The following is a 14,337-nucleotide window of genomic DNA, read 5'->3' on the forward strand; positions in this document are numbered from 1 at the left end:
ATTCCGTCCTATACTTGCAATGCTTTTCCATGGTGCTTAGGTCCGTTTGACAGAACGCGCTATCCGGGATTCTAAATTCCTCAAAAGGAACTCAAATTGGCGCTTAGTTCCGTTTGATAGAAGTACGTCCAATTTTGACAGACAAATTCAACATAATAAAGGCGTGGTTTTTTTAGAGGAATGATACGCCTGTATTACGTTGAATTTGTTTGTCAAAATTGGTAAGTGAATTATTTAGTCTCCTGACGACAGAATTGCTATCTCAAAATTCGAGAGAAATGACTAGTAGCTGAAAAAATGGAACGAATCTATGGGATATATCGCACGTCGTTTTGACACAAAATATTGCGTCCATCGAATCGCCCTAGATGAAAAAACTTGAATTATTTAGGAATCTAGAATTCATGACCCTCTTAGTCAAGTGTCCGGCCACTTTCAACTATCCGTGGATTACTAAAAATTGATAGAGTGACGCGGTGCAACGACATTGCAGCAATGCTAATGAACCTAGCATAGCACGCGCCGGTCGATGTGGCGTAACCTGAACGAAAACAATGTCTGCCAAGAATATTGTTCACCCTCGCTTCACCTCCGGCGAGGCACAATCAGAAAGGCTTTCGGAACCGAAAACTGACGATGTCGTATGTACAAGGAAGTTGAGACGGCCTGACACAAGGCAAAATTGCAACACGTTTTGAAACGTGATGACCATGGGGCTCGTCTGTTTCGCATACGAAAATATTATTAAGAACGCACCAGTAACGATAAATACTCACATACTGAGCATTATCATCCTAAATTAAACATAAATTGGCTGATATAAAAAATACCATGTTCAGATAATATATTAATTAATCACCAGAGTATACACATATAGCTTATAAAATAAAAATAAAAACAGATTTAATCTAATCCTTAGTCTATAGATAAATCAGCAGATGTTAATTATAGAACTATATCCTATCATTTTTTGGATGATACCGTTATTTAACCCTATTAGACTTCCAAAAACTGTTGAACTAACTGTAGCGAAGAAAAATTAATAAAAATTAATAAATATTTATTACTCGGACCGCGTTTAGCAGAAAGGAACCAGGCCACATCAGCTATTGCGAAATTTAACTGGGCAATTTAGTCCTAAAATCAAATCCTAGCACGCATGCTCTGGGATACCCTGTATACTAGAAAATATGTCGATTGCGGCGATACCAAATAATGGATCTCCCGCCCTTCCCAAATGAATCTTTTCGCACCTTTGTTGATCTCTTCCCGTCGTGTTTAAGCGAAGTATCTCCAACGAAACACCCGAATTTTTTTCCAGCTATTTTCTCAGCGTTTTCTTCATTTTTTGAATGTAGGGGGGGGGGGGGATTAGGCTTGAGTTACGTAATTCAAAAGGGAAGTGTAGGGCTGCATTACGGGTCCGTTACAAGAGGGGAGGGGTAAAAAATCGAGGGAAAAGCGTCACGTAATACTTGAATAGCCCCTAAGGAAGTTGGCACACCCCGATGGCTTGAAAAAGCCCCTCTTTGACATCCTTTTACTGGACATCCCCTTCGTCGCTCCCTGGGAGGATCTCAACCAAACATTTTTATTGACAGTCTTTTTTCCGTTTTCCGTCCTTTTTACACCATATTTTAAAAAAAAAATTGTAGGTATTTAAATCAGCAATGCTTATATTTCTACATATGTAATTATTCATGGAAAGGAATGCTGCACGCGGAAAAACTAAAAAGTACTGTGCTAATTTTTTTTTTTTTTTTTTTTTTTTTTTGTATTTTGCACGGTGGCTGCATATGTAATTAGTCATATGTTGTCGTCATGACCCATGCAAGAACCAAAGCCAAAGGGGGCGTTACATAGCTTCGGCGCGATTAGCAAGCGATAGGCGCGCGGCGGCGGCGCGTCGCGTCGCGTCGCGGAGAAACTGTACCACGGCCCTTAGTGAAGGCCAATGTCAAGGTCAGTCATTCAGTCGAATCCACATGTTCCGCCGATGGACATTAGATTTGCACACTGGGTCATCAATGCACCGCATCGAAAATGCCTCGCCTCAACCGTGAGCAAAACAGGTGCAGGATGTGCAATGATGTGACAACGCGGCTCATCGCATACAGGGTGTCCCAGGATTAAGTACGAATATATTGAAGGAGTCGATTCTTTGGGTCAAAAGAAGGAATTTTTGTGGTATAACTATTTTTCCAAAAACGCTTTCCCTGGGGGCCACCCAAAGGCCCGTCAGAATTTTAAAGTTTTTTATTAAGATTTAATTACTTAATTGAGACTTTATGGGGGACCCTGGTAAAAATTGGCAGTAGAATCTGTGTTCCAAAATACCATAGACCTAAAGCCGGCTGTAAGATTTTCAATAGCTTCTATAGCCGGCTGCACAATTTCTTATAGCCTTTTATAGCCGATGGCGATTGAGCAACAGCCAGGCGATAAAGTGTATGCTACATGTTACTAATTACGGATGCTAGGACTTAGTGAGTTTTTGGACTACCGCTCTATTTTTGGGCCGTAGTATCTTGATTTATTTTGCGCGGAAAGCTCCGTACTTTTGAAGGATGCCTGCCATTCCTAATATGTTGGAGCGCCTTCAATTTCGTATGATACTGTGCAATACCTCTGGTGTGAAATAGTTGCTTCAAGCGCCGTGGCACGCTGCGGCGCGGCGGGCGGGCAGCCAGCGCGAAAAGCGCCTTAGCGCCTACAAACCTAACAGGGATACTTCACGCATTGCGCCATGCGTGAAGTATCCCAGTTAGGTTTGTAGGCGCTGGTGCGCGCTTATCGCTGGCAGCACGCCGCTCCGCTCTGTGTTATGCTCCAATATAATCTTGCGGAGTCAGCGTTTTTCAACTCATGATTTTGAAATGTTTGCACATCCTGTATGGATTATTCTCATTTTAATTGATGAAAAAAAATATGTATTAAAGGAAAATATAATGTGTGTTTTGTGAATATTATGTTGGCTCCGTATCAAACTTAATGATTTCCAAAGCACACGAATTTCTACACAATTTCTTATAGCCTTTTATAGCCGATGGCGATAAAGTGTAAAGCCCGGCGATAGGAACTATAGCCCAGCTGCATACTTTTTTATCGCTTCGTATAGCCCGGCTATATGATTTGCTCCGCTTTCTACAGCCAGCTATATGATTTTCTATTGCCTTCTTTAGCCGGCTATAAGAATTCCTATGGTATTTTGAAACGCAGCTCCTATCGCCAATTTTTACCAGGGAGCGTATTGAGGAGTGCCAAGAAATACAGTCTGCGCGGGGCCTGAGCTTGGTAAATTACGGCTCTGCCCCAACTTTGGAGCTTATTACTGCTTTAATCTGACCTGCCTAAGGATGTGGGTTTCAGAAGCACCGCTCCGAAAATTTGTAATCAGCGAAACTACCATGCGCCATCCATGCAATTATATTTTTGCAATGATATCTATTCGTTATGTGTCACAGGCCGAAAAATAAGGAATGGATTTGGACAGCATTTGGCATGATTTGGGCCAATATGGCAAATACCAATTCATCAACAACATCTTACTCGGACTCGCCATCTGCTTTTCGGCCACCTCCTCTATGAGCTACGTTTTTACCGCCGGAGATCTCGACTACAGGTGCGTTAATACCCTTAATATTCGTTTTTGAAGATTACTGGCGAGTATGAAACTATCTTATTTGGATTGCATTTTGCAAAAAGGAACCACTAGCATTGCAATGATGCTAAGATTGTGCAACTTCATCTTTTGCAATGAAATTGCGGAAATCGTGAAAAACTATGAAATTTAGATGGTATTTTTGTCTTAAATTTACAGTTTTTAGCGAGTAAAATAGAAACCATTTATGGATAATCGGATTTTCCTCCGAGACAAAAGAAGTTGCCCAATCTTAGCAACATTGCAATGCTAGTAGTTCCTTTTTGCAAAATGCAATCCATTTAATTTTTCTTATTTCTGCTAATCCTAGTAACGTGCGCATTATCAGTAATGCGCTGAAACGGGAACTGGCGCGACCAATGAACGCTACATAGCGTTAATGGTTACAACTTATATCCAGGCAGAGGACTCCTTTCTCAGTGACCATCCGTGTTGCATACCCGGGACATGGAAGGCTTTTACTTATTGCGCCGCTCTTTTTTGCGTCACGGCGCACATGCTGCAAACAATTTTATGAAGGATGGTAAACTAATTCACAAATCTCTCATTCCTGCTGGAGGTGTATCTCTGTCAATTTTTCAATAACAATTATACCCCGGTTAACAGTACGTTACACTAAAAAAAATGATTTTTGGTAATCGGATGGTTTTTTTTTTTTATGCAAATGCTAAGAAATAGATACACTTAGACGCATTTTACCACCATGGTGCGAAGGGCGCGAATCAGAGAAAAGATTATGTGTTTTACATTTTAATGCCAAATTCGGCTGGCTAAGCTTCAAAGCACATGGTAAAATGATTGAAAAAATAATCGAGCTACAGGCCAAAAATAAATTAAACAAATAATATTTCAAACTACATAGCTTATCGCTGCTATCACTCTTCTTTCCTCTTGAATTTTGCCTTATTTTGATTTTATTCCAAGATGTAGTTGCAACAGATTTGTATTATCCCTTTAAATACTTTGCTAATAGTTTTGTAGCTTTTTTATAAATTTTTCCTAATTTTTTTGGTAAAATGTTTCCACTTGTTGCACTGAAGAAGACCGCAGTTTGTTGGCGGTCGAAACGTTTGTTTTATTTCCCGTTAGTTTTTTATTATTTCTCATCTCTATGTAGTTTGAAATATTATTTGTTTAATTTATTTTTGGCTTGTGGCTCGATTATTTTTTCAATCATCGTGTGTTTTTTACAAGTGAACTATTTGAGCCTGTAAAGCGGTCTATAACTAAATGTACGACGTTTTGTCGGAGATCAGGTGCCGGATTCCGGACTGCGACAATGTTGAAGGGAGGCTGGAATTCCTACCGCAGTGGCTACGATTCGCGGTACCGTTCAAATCGGAGGCGGAGGAGGTGCCGTCCAAATGCGACCGATTCATGACTGCGCCCGACTTCCAGGACGATCTCAACGTCATCGACGCTTGCCCATCGGCTCGATTCAGAACCAACGAGACTGAGCGCTGCTCCCACTGGGTCTTCAAAGACACAGAGAACACCATATTAAAAGAGGTTAGCGTCTCCACGATCCCTCCAGCCTTAAATATCTGTATGCGTGAAGACTTCCACGCATGTCGACGGCGAAAATCCGCAATCACATATCTCCTTTGCGGTGTCTGAAAATAACCGCCTCTATGTTATTTTTTAAAAGAAGAACAAATTGACATCATTCCTTGAAGTTTATGCAGAATTTTCTTCGCACAGAGAAGGAAAATCACGGCAGTTTTAAAGAATTGCCGTTGAGTAGTTTTTCGTTTTAAAAATAGAGTATGACGGGAAGTCTGCGTGTCGCAAACCGAGTTATGTGATTGCCGACTTACACCGTCGATGTCCATCGTCTATACTCTCCCAATGAAGATATTCTACCGAACACCATGGGTGGAACTAGAAACTTTTCGTGGGGGTAGAAAGGCACCCTACAGATAGAGAGAGATCATGGAAGATCACTTTCGCCACTTTCGTCCATTAAATATGTTGCATAAAATCAATGAATATTAATGGCCTCCGGATTATCCGAAATTTTCGTTATCCGAACCGGCCGACCGCCACATTAGTTCGGATAATCCGAGGTATAGTGTAGGAAAAAAAAGAAAAAAAAATTATAAAAAATTATCCCTTCCTCAACATTATTGCGTTGAGCTGACAATGAAACGTATGACACCGACCGCTATGTCACTGATGCTAACATCTATGTGCTGCTTTTTTTCAGTTTGATCTGATGTGCGACAACAACAGATGGAAACTGACACTCGTAGGAACAGTGAACAACATTGGGCAGTTTGTCGGTCTCCCAATAGGCGGAATGATATCGGACGCGTAAGTCAACTCAATTAAATTGTCGCAACGTCTCTAAACCTCACCTATCATCCGCACATTAGCAAATAATGATGCGCCCTACCGATTCCGTTTTTCGGCAATTTACGAGCCTAACATAATTTTCCGTTGAACGAATTTGTAGCTCTCGAAGTCACCAATTGGACGTATTTTTGCTAAACAGAACTAAGCGCCAATTTCAGTTCCTTTTGAGGATTTCAGAATCCCGGATAACGAGCTCCGTCAAACGGAACTAACAATGAGTGCCATAGAAAAGCATTGTGAGCTTGGAACGGAATGAGCTCGTGGCACCAACCGCCCACCCCCTCCCCTCTTCCCCCCATGCCGCTTAGCTCTATTAAGCAGAAATACGTCCAATTTATCCACTTGCTATCTACGTCTGCCGGTCTTCCCCATAGCTCCAGAAAAGAGTTCGAAAAATTCCCCCGCAAAATTTTGTAAAATTGAATAGTCTGCGGCGATTTTGAGCTGTCCACGGCGAAAAATTGATCCAATTCAAATTTCCATGATGATAGATCATCACCTTCCCGGCAAAGTATCACAAGCGCCATGCGACGTTTAAAAATTTCCGCCGCCATTATATTTTTTTACAGAGAAATTGTTCAACGAAGCTGTCCGAAAATTACACCGAATTTTCTTTGTGCTGCCGATAAAATTTAGTGAAATTTTCGAACAGATTCAACCAACAATTTCTCAGTAAAAAAATAAAATGGCGGCGGAAATTTTTTAACGTCGCATGGCGCTTGTGATACTTTGCCTAGAAGGTGACGAGATGTGTCATGCACTTACTTAGCAAAATTCCTCCCATTTTTTAGAGGGGGCCAAGTAGATGGGGGGGGGGGGTAAGCAGGTCCCCTCCGGACCCCCCTTATTTCAGCCAATGGACATCAGAAGGAATTTGGTACTCCGGTTGACGCCATAAGAGATTCAACAGGTACCGAGTGCCGAGGTACTACAGATGTATGACCGAAACATGAACTTTGGGCAGCTGTACCTCGAGTTTATTGACGCACGATCCGAAAACTTCAGAGATCCATACGAACTGGACTTCCTGCATGGGATCCAAGATCCCATGCAAGTTTTCCGTGTTCAAGTCGATAGCATACAGGATGAACCGGAGTTATGGTGGAACCAACCACCAACAATACTTTTACTTTACTAAATTGTAATCCTGAAGCAATCACATACCTATTGTCGGATTGTCACATTTTATCGTAAGACGTCGGATAGTTAAAATCAATTAGTGCAAGTCTATACTTTTCTTTGGTTTTTGGCGTTTTTTTTTTTTTTTTTGGTACGATAATGGTTTTCTATTCTTGCTTTTATGTCACAGGTACGGTAGGAGATTCCTTATGGTGACGGGAACTCTTTTATCGGCCATGTTTGGAATTATGCGCGCTTTTTCAACGAACTACATAATGTTTCTAGTCTTTGAATTCCTAGACGCTGTGGCTTCAACAGGCGTCTTCGGGGCAGTATTTATAATTGGTAAGCACTGCTACAAATAAGACACACGAAACCAACACAACACGGAAATAGAGCAGGGGAAAGGACGCGCGTTGATGACGGCGCAGAGATACAACTATTCGTACCTGATGGATGTCCGTGTTGCGTCTGCCAAATTGAAGGCGCTTTGGCGCGAGGCTTGAACTGGAATGCTTCGCTTTAAAGTGCCAACAATGTGTCACTCAGATACGGGAGAAAAGTTTTAAGAAACGAGTCGGTCTCTCTTATTTTCAGATGCGTTGATACTCGATTTTTTCCTTTTTTTCATTCCGATGCCTGATTCTTTTTTTATGATGTATTTGTAGACTTATATCTAAAGCTCGTATACATATTATACCAGTCCTCATTCAACTCGCGGGGCGCTCTTTTCTAGCAAGCCTTGGGTCAGTTTGACCCAGCTTAGGCATCTATGAGTTAAGAAAGAAGCAACGAAGGGTAAGTGTGGCCAATTTTTTAGGTCCATGCATAACCTCTGACCTTAAAATTTAAGCACCAGAGAGCATCGACGCGTAGTTTTTGGAAGACATCAAAGTTAGGACAGTATTGCCAAGCATTGAGCAAAATGAACACAAAAGCTAAAAAAGAAATTTGTGGGCGAGCGCATTTGCAAACACACATATTTCATATCAAAGGTAAAGAAACGAAAACCCCTACTTCGATTTAAAATTTTCGCTTATATTGATTGTTCTGTCCGAGAATTTTTCGTATGTCGAAATTTTAGAATGTTATTTCCGAAAACCATTCTTGGAGGACGAAGGAATATCTCTTAAAACCAGAAACACGTGAGAAGATGATCTACAATATCACAAATCGAATTATGGTCTCGTTTTTTTCGTCGAAATCTATTACAGATTTTTTTTCTCATTTTTCGGATTCGAATTTTTGACCATTTTCAATTTGATTGTGAAAAGTAGGTCATTGTTATAATTATTGACAGCAATTTTTACTTTTTTCACAGGCTTGGAGTTGGTTGGTCCGAGTAAACGCGTCCTAAGTTCAACCATTCTGAGCTGTTTTTTCCCTATCGGCGAGGTGCTTATGGGTTTGGTGATGTGGTGGCTACAAGACTGGCGATCATTTTTGTTGGCAGTCTACTTGCCAGGACTGTTCTTCGTATCATATTTTTGGTAATGGTTAATATCCAAATTTCAATTTCATCATTTCAGTCGATTCCAATTCTTTTTAATTTATTTCTTTCAGTATTTACATTTCAACTTGACTGCGACGCATGACATATTCATGTAAACGGAAGCGTCGGTGATTTGACCGAAACATGTTAACATGTCTCAAGTAAATGATCAAATAAGGGGCTTCGAGGACAAGGCGCATAAGTACAGTCTTTTTTAAAAAGAAATGAAATATTAATGATTATCTCAAATAAAACTAGTCTCAGTGTAGGTATGTTCTGTGAACAATTCGCTCCCAAATTCCAATTTTTAAGCATCCAAAAGTCAATTTGAACTTTCTTTCCGCCACACGGATCCATGTACTTAATTTCGGAACTTCAAACACGTATTTATCGAAAGAGCAAAAACTGCACTTATGCGCCTTGTCCTCCAAGCATCTTAAATATTGTCCGTGAAATCTTCGAAAGGAATAAGGATATTTCCTCTCATTGATAATGTTACTTTTCATGGACTTTTCATTCCAAAAATTATAAGTAGCATGGGTTCATTTGAGGTGCCGGCGTGGAACACTTTTAACCAAAAATTCAATTAATACCTACCGAGCCCCGTACGTTCTCCCTGATGCGAGATCGCTGAGGGATATTCTGAGAATTTTCCTGGCAATGGTTCTACAGGCTCTCCATGAGGAAGACTTGTGACATATCTTTCATGAACGTAAAATTCACACATGTAGTTATTTTCCAAAATCAATAATTTTTTTAAATAATTCGCTTTTATAGGTATGAAATAATGAATTTTACATTCTAATTTTTCTAGGATTACACCGGAGTCTATTCGATGGTTAGCGATGAAAAATCGCTATAAAGAAGTTGTATCTATTATTCGAAGCATTGAAATAGCTAATGATAAAAAATTGTCGGAAAACTTAGAAAATAAGTTGGACTTACTACCACTAGATAATCGCACTATTCCTGACATCACTGAAATTGTGAGTATTCTCGCTAAAATGTTCCGTTCTTATTCTTTTCTTCAGTTATAAATGCTCCTATAAGAAAGCTCTTACAAAATTAAGTAGTTTGATCCTATAATATTTAGGGCTATATTTACTGAAAAAGGGATGGGGGAAAAAATCAACGGCAATACACTCTTTGGTGATTATACCTACATTAATAGCTTTCAATATCGTTGGATGTGAAGTTCTACCTTTGGCGATCAATATTAATATCAATCAAATTATGAGTAAGTTGGTAATACACCAACGACTCAATAGGAAAGTGCCTACCTCAGATCACGACGTTGCTTGTCATTTTTTGCTCTTTAAGGTGATTCGATGGACGCCATATTTTATGTCAGAACGGCATGCGATATATCGCATCAATTGGTTCTATTTGTTCAGCTACTCGTCATTTTTCTCGAATTTTGAGATCGCAATTCTGTTATCAGGAGACTAAAGCACTCACTTACCAATTTTAACAAAGAAATTCAACGTAATAAAGGCGTGGTTTTTTTAGAGAGAAAACATTGTATTCGAGTACAGTTTCGATATCAGTATCGAATGCGATGTTTTCTCTCTAAAAAACCACGCCTTTATTACGTCGAATTTCTTTGTCAAAATTGGTAAGTGAGTGCTTTAGTCTCCTGACAACAGAATTGCGATCTCAAAATTCGAGAAAAATGACGAGTAGCTGATAGAGCCAATTGATGCGATATATCGCATGCCGTTCTGACACAAAATATGGCGTCCATCGAATCACCTTAAAGAGAAACTATCCTACTAAAAACGATCATGTTGGTGCTATGTTGAGATTGCAATGTCACTACCAGCATAGGCCGTTTCGGACCGTCTTGGTATCAACATAGTACTAACACGTTGACACTTTGCTGATAGATACCATGTTGGTGAGTGAAACATTGCACCATGTTAACGCCGACATTGACGCCCCAAAATGGTACCTATCAACTTGGCCTCAACATATCGGCCGCACGTAAGTCGTTTTGCTACCGGGGGGAGGGGGGGCTGGCCATCCTACCGTCAGGGAGGTTGGGGGGTGTAGAGTACCCTCCGTTCGTTCAGAAAGGGGCTCAATGTTAAAATTTTTGAAATTTTAAATCTATTCGGACGCATTTTGAGGCATCCATGGTAAAAATAACAGAAAATACTAACTCAATGAGCGTGGTGTTTTTATGTAAGACTCTACATTAAAAAAGAAGCCATCCTCGACGAGGAATGTTTCCCACCATCCAGAATTTATGGGGGGAGGGCTGCTGAAACTATCTTCCATTCTAGGGACCAGGCCCTCCATGACCTGTCGAAGTCATCATAAAAATCTCGATAATGCAATCTTCAGTGTAAATTTTGAGGTGTTCTAAATTGTAACCCATTTTTTTAAACAAATTTTGTTGTCTACAGAAAATTATAGATGAGAAAATCGTGGAGAAGAAACAAGAAAGTGGACTAGAATCGAAAAAGGAAGTAGACAGCACTAGCTCATCTAGCTCCAGCTCTGCATTCAGCAAAATCTTCCAGTCCAGAGCCATCATGCTCAGAGTGCTGAACTGTTCCTTCTGCTGGTATGTTTATTATTACATCAGTAAATTTTGAGAATCAATTTTATCCAAGTCCTGTATCTGTTAACACTCAATGCCACTTTATTGCAGAAGTCTACCTGACTTTAGAGTCCCTTTATACTGAGAGTTAAGACAATGTGGATTCATTTCTGATTGGTTCCCGTATTTTAGGCCTTCACAGTGTCACAAACGGGAATAAAGATTACATTTCCACCGATTGCAAAGATTATAATCTGAAATGGACCAGGGAATTACGGGTTCGGCAAGGAACAAACGGAATGAGAGAAGGAACGGAGAAAGGAATTTAAGAATGGGCCGATCAAAGATTACAAAGAACGTTCAATTTCTGTAATCTTTATTCCCGTTTGTGACTCCATGAGGGGTGTTGTCTTGACTCTCAGTATAAAAGGACTCTACCTGACTTCAGTGGAGCTTTTGAGTGCTCCGAGCTAAAAATCGTTAAAATCGAGCGAAAAACACGATCATGTGACTGCTTTTCTCCTCAGACGATCTTCCTGGCTAAAACAAAAAAAAAAAAAAAAAAACCTGCGAATAGAGGCATCACCCCTGTTTTCAGTCAAAATCTTTAGCACAGTCAGGGAGCAAATACTTCAGGAGTGTTCCACTTCTTCATTGGGGACTTAAATTTTAAACCACGGCAACCCTGCTAATGTTTTCGCTCCCTATCTGTGCATTTAGAGTTTGACTGCAGGATGTAAAGGTTGACTTTATCATAGGCGATTTCCCTCCGTTACGACCTCAACTTTGAGAGCTTTTTTCGAGTCTAGGAGTTCGTTTAGGAGAAAACCAGCAACACCATCGCATTTCCCGTAATTTTACATGATGAAAAGTATTCAAATCGCAACTCCTAAAGAGTGCATGAGCTCCATTTTTTCCAACTTCAAATACATCACGAAACGTAATTCTGCGCTTTCAGTTGGAGCTTCACGCCCCTCGGTCCCCACTGTAGGACCAGCTCAAGACAACCGTTTGTTTGAGATCATCAAACTCGGGTCGCCTATAGCCGGGAATCGAACCCGAGACATCCTGGTTATGGAGCCAGCGCCACAACCACTACACAAACGGAGGCCGAAAATTTGAGAAGCACCTAAACTAACTCTTCGACAAAGCGTGGAGCATCTTGCAAAAATGAAGGCGCGCTGAAACTGAAATGATCGGACCATTTTTAACCTACAGAAAATACGGTGCTTACAGATTATCGAGATAAATTACTTTCTCATCAGTAATTTTTAGACTCTTATGTTATAGACAGTGGCGTGGCGTGCTTTGCGATCCATCGATATTTCCCCATTTGAAGCTGTGATAAAGAATCGATTATTAAGGTGTTCGTTGCGGACACTCTATTTATCGATACTTTTCTATAGGTTTAAATAGCTGATCAATCGATATATCGCAAAGCACGCCACGCCACTGGTTAGAGAATTTTCCAAAGCATAGGCAGGCAGCATGCAGTACCTATAGATACAATTGATGAAATAATAATACTAAATTATCTTTGGATATTGTTTCAGGATGACCAATACTTTCGTTTTTTATGGTCTCTCTCTAAATGCTACGGACATTGCCGGGAACAAATACCTGAACTACATCGCCGTGAGCTGTGCTGAGCTTCCTGCTTTCATAGGCACTTATTTTCTCATGGATAGGGTGGGCAGAAGGCCTGCCCAGAGTCTAAGTCTTTCTGTCTGTGGTCTCGTCTGCATTGCATTTGCTTTCGTCCCAGCAGGTATTTTCCTCATTCACTCTAAAATCCATTCTTACCTTGCAATCTCATATTTCGTCTCCTCTATCAACTTCAGAAAATGTTGAGGGCAATTAACAGTCGCCGGCGATTTGCAAGCTACTATTGATAAAAGGAAAATCATATAATGCAGAGATAGAGGAACAAGACGAAAGTAGTGTTAAGTTTTCATTTAATTTAACAGACGCGATTTCCTTCGTTAGAACGTGGCAGTAACTCTGGGTCACTCGGAAGAGCATGTTGAGAAACCCGTGACTTTAGTTAGGTTTAGGTCGGGTAGGCAACTATACTAACTTAGTGACAAAGCGTGAAGTATTGCGAAGAAATGAAAGCGGCCCAAGCTGAGATCGTCTTTTTAGAGGTCATTAACAAATAAACCTTCTTTATGCCGATTTGCAATTGCGATTCCTCGACGTAACCCAACACGTAAGCCGCTTGCGAATCGCCGGCGATTACTTGCTCGCGACGTAATGACGTATACATCATCTGAAATTTTTTTTTTATTTTTTATTCATTAATGGCGGGTGTGTTTTTCACATTGAAAATTTTACGGAATATTTTGTCAAATCACAAAGGTACTTTACTAACAGTTTAATTAAGTAAATCAATAAATTGTTAAATACAATTTTGCAACGCACCTTGTAATGTTGGTAAGCGCCGCTGACTCTCGCCCCTTTCTTTAACGAGTGCATGTAAGTATGGAAATGTGATCTTTACAGGTATGCTTCCCACGTTTCAATATTTTTCCGCTACCTAGAAACCTTTAGGATTTTAGAGATTTGTCCTGTTCTCGCAATAATGAAAGGAGTCGATGGGGAAATAATTGGAGAATTTTATCCGTGGTTGAGATATTTCAGATAAATTATACAAATTTATGTCGAATAATGCACCATAATGGGCATAAACATCTGTGTTCATTAGTAAATCAACTGAAATGTTTTTTGTTTTGTTTTTTGTATTTCTGCAGAGATGGTAATTGTTCGTATGAGTTTATTCCTGATTGGGAAGCTCATGATAACCATGTCGTTCACTATAATCTACGTTTTCACGATAGAGATGTTTCCAACGGAACTGCGACATTCTTTGCTCGGCACCTGTTCCATGCTCGGCAGATTTGGATCCATGATTGCTCCTCAAACACCGCTCCTTGTAAGTTATATTATTTTCATCCAGATTAACCACCTAAGTGGTCTTTCCTCTCGTCTAGTGAAAGCTTTGGCAGCGAAAAAATGGATTTCCTCAACGAGATTCTAAAGCATTAGCATCAAATTGCAGGAACAAGAGACACCTCAACGCGCGTTGCACGGCGCGGAGATACAACTCTTCGTGCTTGATGGATGTCCATGTTGCATCTGCAGAATTGAAGGCGCGATGGCGCGAGG

The 14,337-nt window shown here is 40.3% G+C and overlaps 1 protein-coding gene across 1 annotated transcript in view; it reads left to right on the top strand.

Moving 5' to 3' along the window:
- Positions 1-14,337, top strand: part of LOC109040023 (organic cation transporter protein) — a 28,064-nt gene that overhangs the window by 12,305 nt on the left and 1,422 nt on the right. The window contains exons 2-10 of the mRNA XM_072297363.1: positions 3,465-3,622; positions 4,918-5,170; positions 5,868-5,974; positions 7,326-7,480; positions 8,457-8,625; positions 9,442-9,613; positions 11,036-11,196; positions 12,726-12,940; positions 13,923-14,104. Coding sequence (XP_072153464.1) covers positions 3,480-3,622; positions 4,918-5,170; positions 5,868-5,974; positions 7,326-7,480; positions 8,457-8,625; positions 9,442-9,613; positions 11,036-11,196; positions 12,726-12,940; positions 13,923-14,104 — 1,557 coding nt within the window. The 5' untranslated portion in view covers positions 3,465-3,479. The remainder of the gene's footprint in view (positions 1-3,464; positions 3,623-4,917; positions 5,171-5,867; positions 5,975-7,325; positions 7,481-8,456; positions 8,626-9,441; positions 9,614-11,035; positions 11,197-12,725; positions 12,941-13,922; positions 14,105-14,337) is intronic.

The sequence above is a fragment of the Bemisia tabaci genome, chromosome 2 (assembly GCF_918797505.1).
Source record: "Bemisia tabaci chromosome 2, PGI_BMITA_v3".
Classification (NCBI taxonomy): domain Eukaryota; kingdom Metazoa; phylum Arthropoda; class Insecta; order Hemiptera; family Aleyrodidae; genus Bemisia; species Bemisia tabaci.